General features: G+C 51.4%; 1 protein-coding gene across 1 annotated transcript; it reads left to right on the top strand.

Annotated features, from left to right (window-relative positions):
• The first annotated feature begins 1145 nt into the window (after positions 1-1145).
• LOC129639186 (melanoma-associated antigen B1-like) lies at positions 1146-6483 on the top strand. Its single transcript, XM_055564189.1, has 2 exons — positions 1146-1204; positions 4965-6483. The coding sequence occupies exon 2, from the start codon at positions 5022-5024 to the stop codon at positions 6030-6032; it is 1011 nt and encodes a 336-aa protein (XP_055420164.1). The 5' UTR covers positions 1146-1204; positions 4965-5021; the 3' UTR covers positions 6033-6483.
• Positions 6484-8038: the final 1555 nt, after the last annotated feature.

The following is an 8038-nucleotide window of genomic DNA, read 5'->3' as shown; positions in this document are numbered from 1 at the left end:
GTTAACTGTTCAATGTCTGTAGGAATATGCATTTCCCAAGAAGCCTTTAGTCAAGTGACAGATGCTGATATGGGAACCTCCATGTAGGAGGGCTGAGGAGACAATCATCACTGAATATAGTGGTCATCCAAAGACTAAGAAGTGGAATGTTAGATGAGTAGAAGGCAGAGACCCAGGTTGTAGTAGATGTAGTATGTTGAGCAAAAGGAATCCGAAAGGACTAGAGTTGCATCCCCACTGTCTGTTCTCAGAGGCCCTGATGGACTACGATCACATGAGGATCACCCTGACTTCCCACTTGGAATTCTCAGGAGACTAGGACCTTGACGTAGGACAAGCAGCTTCATAAACCAGAGAGTGGAGTTACAGGATTCGTCTTGAGTCAATGTGAGGACCTGAAAGTGAACTCATGGTAGCACACACTATAAAAGGAGGCCCTGGAAAATCACTGATGCTGTGGTCCCCAGGAAGCGCTGGGCACAGATGTCAGGTTGATTTCAGTCTGGAAAGTCTCAGCGAGGTGAGGCCTTTGTCTAATAGGATCATCCTGTTTCGCAGAGGGACGGACCTGAACCCAAGGAGGACCTCACATGCGATGCTGAGTGTTAGACAGGACCCCTGGAAAGGGAGCCAAACACATTTCTGTAAATTCTTAGCCCTGAGAGACCCAGAAGAGCTACTTCTGAGTGGTCCCCTCATTCAACCTGTGTGATCTTAGGGAGGACAGGGCCTCCTCTAGCAGAATCGGACCCCAGATCTGCAGAGGGGGGCATCTTGACCATAACCGGACTTAAGGTGAGGACCATCAGTGCTAGTGAGAGGGTCTCTCCCCCTACGAGGGAGGCTCACTGAGTGGCGCCCCCTCCTGACAAGCAGAGATGCTCAGAGCAGCACCCTGACTCCCAACACTAGGGACTTGGGAAGGCGAGGGCTTCGTTTGGGAGCTGGAGAACTCGAGTTCGTAGAAGGAGGTGTCCTGGGCTCTGATAACACTGCACAAGGAGGACCCAGGGACGGATGAATATTGAGCTACCGGGTTTCTGTAGCACCCCGCCCCTGCCCCCTGCCCCTGCCCCGCCCCTAGGAGACCCCACGTACGAACGTATGCAGGACTCCTCTTTTCCGCTTTCGAGGCGAGGAGAGCGACTGGTAGCTGCAGCGTCTGTTCAGCGGAGATTGTGTACTGGACTCGTCCGGAGCCAAGGTGAGGACCTGAATGTAGCTGAAGTGAATTTCCCAACCCCTCCCTGTAAGAAAAGTGACCCAACCGCATCCCACCCCTGCAATCTACAGTGTAACATGCCCTGTCCCGAGTTGCGGGCCGAGGAGCCATCTTGTTGCCACGTGGAGGGTCGGTGGCGGCTCGGGCTGCTTTGTTGAAAGAGGATGGATTCTTTATGCGTTGGAAGTGGTATTTGCCCTCAACAGGTGAAAAGATGGGGCTTTCAGCGCTCACAGGGATATCTCCTTCGAAAGTGGTGGCTGCACAGAAGTCATTCCTGCAACCAATGCTGCAGTGCCACACAGTAGTGGCCCCCAATCTTTTTGGCACTGGGGGATCGGTTTCTTGGAAGACAATTTTTGCATGGGGTGGGGTGCAGTGTGGGATGGGGTGTGATGCGGTGGATAAAGGAGGGTGGGGTGGCATGAGGGTAGGGTGGGTAGGCTAAAGGGATGGTTTCAGGATGCTTCAAGCTCATTACATTGTTTACTTTATTTCTGTTATTATTACATTCCCTCCCGCTCAGATCATTAGATCTGATCATTAGATCATTAGAATAAGAAGGTTTGGACCCCTACCATAGGGGTCCAAATTACCATAGTGTAATTCAGGCTGAGAGAACCCGTCATTTTTGCATGGTGTGCGGGGGCTGGCGGGGTTTGGGTATAAGGGGCGTTCAGGTAGAGAAAGGCCTTTATATAAAAGGATATGGACCTAGAGGGTATTATGTATGTTAAGTGAAATGAGTCAGAGAAAATGAAATACTATATGATTTCACTTCTGTGAGGAATCTGAAAAACAGAAACAATTATAGAAGCAAGAGAGAAAAAACAGGTGGTTGATGGGGGTTAGGTTTAGGGGTGTGGGGGAGAAGAGAAAGAGGTGAGAAAGGTTAAGATGTAACTACCAGTTACATAATAAAAAGCAATGGGTGTGAAAGGTAAATAAATAAAGACATAGAATGATAGATAAGGTAACCCCATGAGGCATAGGGAGGAGTCTCAGCCTTAGAAGGAGTGAAGCTGGGACCTTCAGTGCTAGTCAGCAGGCCTGGCATCCAAGCAGATTGCTGCACTAAGGAGCAGCCCTGCTCTCAGGTCTGGGCATCCCCAAACAAGGTAGCTGGATATGGAGCCCCCAGCATCTCCTCTAGCCACTCAGGGAGGTGAGAGCTTTGCTCTGGGGCATGCAGACTCGGGTCAGCAGAGGGAAGACCCCAAACCCTACCCAAACTGGAGGCCAGAATCCTGAGTGAGGACTGAGGGAGCCCCTGACTCCAGAACTGGGGCAGGGGGTGGGGGTCGAGAGTGCTGCCCTTGTGGTTAGCAGCATAGCCCCAAATCATTTTTGGCGGAATGTGGCTCACTCTGTCAGCTTGGGTCCTCTTGGGAAAGGTGAAGACCTTTCACAGGGTCTTGGGCTCAGGTCTGCAGAAGGCAGAGTCCCAGGAAGGATGCAGAGTCGAGGGGAAGATCCATACACGGTAGAGACAGCCACATCTGATGGCGCCTCAGCTGTCAGCCCTGGGGGTCCCAGGGAAGAGTTGGCCAGTTCTGGTGCCCCTGATTTTGCCTGTGGGGTCCGAGGGAGATGAGGGCCTGGTTTCAGGTCTGCCTGCCCAGGTTAGGAGAAAACGAGGAGTCCTAGGCCATGAGAGATGTTGAAGCACCAATTCTATGTGAGGAAGGAGACAACTGACTCCCCCAGAACAGAGGAGCCCACACAGAGTGCCACCTCTGCCGTCACCCTGGGAAGCCGGGTTAGAGCTCTCAGGCAGAGATGCCCTCTCATTTTCTCCAAGGATGGTATCAGGGACATTCAGGTTTGACTCTGATGGGTGAGGCCTCATTCAACATAGGGAGGAAGACCGGTTCCTAAAGGGAGTGACAGTGGTAACACTGAATGAACATGCCAGAACCCCACCCAGAAGGAAGTGAACCACATAGTCGCATCACTCCTCTCAGACCTGGGAGACCCAGGCATGGGGACCAGAGGACCCCCACTTGCTTCTGCCCAGAGCCTCGCAGGGAGGTGAGGAACCTCGATGATGGGGGTATGGGTTCAGGTCCGCCACTGGAGCATTTGCAGCTAGTACCAGGAGCCCAGAAGAGGACCTAAGAATTGAGGGACCATCCAGCTACACCTCGACAACAGAGGGCAGTGCAGAATCTCTTCCTGACTGTCCGCATCAGGAGTCCACACACAGCTGTAGCTAGAGATTGGGAAAATGTCACTGCTTTCTAGTGGGTCTCAGGGAGATGGGGGCCTTAGTAGGAGGGGAGAGATCTCAAGTCGAGACAGAGATTTCCTGGTCTTGCCAGGAGTCACAGAGTCATGATAAGGACCCAGAGACATGACTTAGATGAGCACCTACCCAAAGCAGTGGGGGCCTGCAAAGTCCCAGTCCCTGTCTGCCCTGGGGCACCTCAGGCAGAGATTGCCAGATGTCACCCCTCACTTTCAGCCCCAGGAACTCAGGGAGATGTGGGCCTTGATCTGAGGCCAGAAAACTCAGGGTGGACTAAGGGAGGAACATAAATCACATCCAAGTGCGGACTAAAGGGGCCAGTGATGACAGAACAGTGAAGTCCCACAGAGTCCAGCCCCTGCTGCCATCCCAGGGAGGTCAGGGACAGGGATGCCGAGAGGTGGCTCACACTTTCTTTCACCTTGGGAACCTCAGCGTGCTCAGGTCAGCAGAGGGAGAATTTCTAACATTTGCCAGGACTCACAGAGAAGATGCTGAGGACTGTGGGAAACTCCCAGAATTCCTCGCACTGTCACTCCTTGGTGCCCCCAGGCATACATGGCCGGCAGAAGTGTGCCTCACTCACAGCTAACAGGGAAGTGAGCACCTTAGTCTAATGGGTCAGCAGAGGAAGGAATCTTAGACTCTGCCCTGAGTAAAATCTGGGGACCTTGCATGAGTAGCACCCATTACAGGGCCTCAAACTCCTGCTGCAGCTCTTCTGGCCACAGAGACCATGGGCGGTAGGGCCAGGTAAGGCCACCCTGGCTTTCCCCATTCGATCTCAGGGAGCTGTTGGCCTTGCTGTGAGGAAAGGTCCTCAAGCCAGGAGAGAAAGGAGCCCCCAGATCCTCCCAGGAGTCAAAGTGGGGACTGCGAATGAGGACTGAAGGTAGCACGCTCCCCCTTCCAGCTAATCAAATGAACACTAGAGTCTTGCCTGATCCTCTGCTGAGGCCCCTCATTTCTTTGTGTCATTTCTAAGGGAGATGAGGTTCTTCACCTGAAGAGGCAGCACCAGAGGCAGGAGGGAGGGGCCCGAACCCTTGGTGTTGACAAGATGAGGACCCTGAATGGTGGAGAACCGAGTTCAGGACAGAGCAGGCCCCCAGAACTGCCAGTGCCATCCACCCCTACTGTGTCCACGACTCGGCTCCTTCTCATGGGTCCCAGGGAGCTTTGAGGTGTCACCTTTCAAGCGGCACATGGCAGGGGTCCCGGCCCCACTAAGAGCTGATGTGACAGTTGTGTGTGTGAACGAAGGGACCCAGAAAGGGCCCCGGTCCCAGGATCTTCTGTCAACTGGAGGCAGCCACAGGCAGGCTGCGGCCTGAGGCTGGCACGCGCTCACTTCTTACACAGGGTTCTCAGGGGATGGGCTGACCAAGAACAAGAGGCCAGCGGTTCCTGGAGTAGGGCTCTCAAGGAAACGGGCAGAGCAGCCTCATTCCCTCCATGCTGAAGGAGCTCATCCACTAATCTTCCCTTCTCCAGGTTCCAGCATCACCTACTTCCTGCCTGCTTCCCTGCCCGCTGTGCCTGCTGATAGTCATGCCTCGGGGGCAGAAGAGCAAGCGCCGTGGACGTGAGAAACGCCGCCAGGCACGCATGGAGGCCAAGGATCTCGGGAATGCTCTGGCTGCTGCCACCCCCACCCCTACTTCTGGGGGTACGCCCCCGGGCTCCCCCCCTGCCGGTGCAGGCCAGAAGCCTCAGGGAGCTGCAGCCACTAGCTCTCCTGTTGCAGGGGCTTCACACCCAAGATCTAAAGCACGTGGCAGGGGCCAAGTTGAGGAACGTGAAAATTCCTCCCGGGCCTCAACCTCTGCTAAGACCACTCCTCTAGATCCTCTGACGGAGAAGGCAGGAGTGTTGGTCAATTTCCTGCTTGATAAGTGTAAGATGAAAGAGCCCATTAGGAGGCTAGATATGCGGAAGCTTTTTCACAAAAGGTACAAGACACGCTTCCCCGAGATCCTCAGGAGAGCAGCTAAATGCATGGAGCTGTCATTTGGTCTTGAATTGAAGGAAGTCAAGCCGAATGGTTACTCCTATACCCTGGTCAGCAAGATAGGCCTCATCAGTGATGAGGTGCTGAGCAGCAGCTGTGAGGTGCTGAAGAATGGGCTTCTGATGCCTCTGCTGAATGTGATCTACCTGAATGGCAACCGCGCCTCTGAGGCTGATGTCTGGGAGTTCCTGAATGTTCTGGGCATCTATGATGGAAAGCAGCATGTAATCTTTGGGGATCCCAGGAAGCTCATCACGGAAGAGTGGGTGCAGCAGAATTACCTGGTGTATCATCAGATTCCCGACAGCGATCCCCTGAGCTATGAGTTCCTGTGGGGCTCAAGAGCCTACGCTGAAACCAGAAAGATGAAGGTGCTGGAGTTTTTGGCCAAGATCAAGAGTACCATCCCCAGTGCTTTCCCGTTGCATTATGCTGTAGCTTTGGGAGAAGAGAAGAGATCCCGAGGCAGATCTCTAGTTAGGTCTCGTGGTGCTGCCAGGGCCACTGCCTGCTCCAGGGTCCCACCCAGAGATCCGTCCAGTGCCCAGTGAGTTCTCAGGCGGCAGCTTCACTTTCTTTGACCAATACTGCCAACCTTTTAAGAAGTGAGAGGCTAAAGTAGGGCTGGAAATGTCAATACGTATCTTCTTTGTGTTCCTGTTTTACACTATTACCTTTCAAATGTTGTTTCATTTCCTAGAATGTTTGTTTAGATTCAGAATCCAAATTTACAAATGACATGGATCACAGATTTGTTGTTGTCTGTCAGATCTAAGAGTAAGAGTTTTGGTACTGTGTAGTGTAATTCAGAAAATCCTTCATCTTTTGGGGATCCAGAACAAGATAACACAGCTTTGGAATAGTAATTTTCTTGGAAATGTGAAAGAATGTTGTAGTTTTAAAACAGATGAAAATCAAGTAAGCTGTAGTCAAGTTTTGATTTATGTTATTCACCTTTGTCTCTCTCTCTATAACATTCAGTAGTACCCTTGGCGATATATTTAGATGTTGTTAGCTTATTCAAGAATGCCGATAAAAACAATGAGAAACTACATTCCTTGCTTGGTGGCTCCTTTATTCCCATCTTTACTTGAGCATCTGCTCTTCAGAAGGTTCTGTGCTGGTGGGGGTGATGCAAAGATAAAGGAGTCCCTGTACCTGCCTGTAGATGTCTTGAGTATATGAGCAGTGATTCCATAAGGAAGGTGGTGTGATGATCTAAGACAAGTGACAAAAAGCAGGGAGGATGCTGGGGAGGGAGTTGGGATGAGAGCAGTGAGGTATAAATTCTCAGCCTTGATTCTCTTAAACCAAAACTTTGAGGTTTGGTATTTTGGCCAAGGTCAATGGTAACATCCCCAGTGCCTTCCCACCCGATTATGAAAAGGCTCTGAGAGAGGATGACGAGAGAGCCCGAGCTGCAGTCAGGGTTTATAGTCCTGCCAAGGCCAGTGTGTGCTCCAAAGTCACGTCTAGCAGTCCCTCCAGCCCCTAGTCAGGTCTGAGGCAACTATTTCACTGTGTTCGACCAACACTCCCAACCTTTTAAGTTGTGAGAGGCTAAGGTGGGGCTGGAAAGCTAATCATAATATGCATCTTCTCTGTCTTCCTGTTCCTTCGTGGGAGGTCATTTTAAGTTGGCTGCGTGGTGGGCTGGATGAACCTGTGATAATGGTGAGCCGGGCCCAGATCCCCAGATGGTGGCCCTCAAAGTTGGGAGGCTGAGACTGAAATGCGAAGCTTCCCTGAACAGTTACCCTGAGATTGTGAGTCAACCAGAGGGAATCTCCACCTGGGGGAAAGAACAGAAGGTATCCAGTGCTCCTGCCCCAGTGCAGGTGAACACAGTCCACAAACCAGGTGTTTGATGCATATTACTGTCTCCTTTGTGATGGGATGTTGAGACGTCACTGTGCTGGCACTCTGGGCCCTGAACGGAAGGAGCCCCAGCACACTCCAAACATGAGGGTATCTCGAGTGTAATCTAGTAGACCTCCTGAGCGGGGCTAGATTTTAGTGGTGGTGAAATACATGAAAATCAGGGTGTTATGTCGGGAGGGCTTTGGGAGGCAGGGGAATTACTGGTCCTTGACACAAATTCTATAAGGTTTTGCATTGCATCCTGGTAAAACACTTGCCTCTAAATTCAATAACATATTCTCTGATAGAGTAAATTTACTTAGGATTACTTGTTTAGTTGCTAAGTCGTGTCTGACTCATTGTGGCCCCATGGACAGTAGCCTGGCAGGCTCCTCTGTCCATGGAACTTTCCAGGCAAGAATACTGGAGTGGATTGCCAATCCCTTCTCCAGGGGATCTTCACAACCCAGGGATTGAACTGACATCTGGTTGTCAGGTAGATTCTTTACCACTGAGCCACCAGGGAAGCCCTACAGTTTCTTGCTAAGCAGCAGTTTGATTGACTTAGCTTTCTTTGTTTAGAAGACTACATAGTCTCTAGTTTCTCCTGGGTAAAGAAAAATTCCCATAGATGAAGGTAGAAATCCCCATAGATTTTCTTCTGGTATGAAAATAAGCATCATAAGACCTAAACATT

This window comes from Bubalus kerabau, chromosome X, assembly GCF_029407905.1.
Source record: "Bubalus kerabau isolate K-KA32 ecotype Philippines breed swamp buffalo chromosome X, PCC_UOA_SB_1v2, whole genome shotgun sequence".
NCBI lineage: Eukaryota > Metazoa > Chordata > Mammalia > Artiodactyla > Bovidae > Bubalus > Bubalus kerabau.
This window is presented reverse-complemented; position numbering and strand designations above follow the sequence as displayed.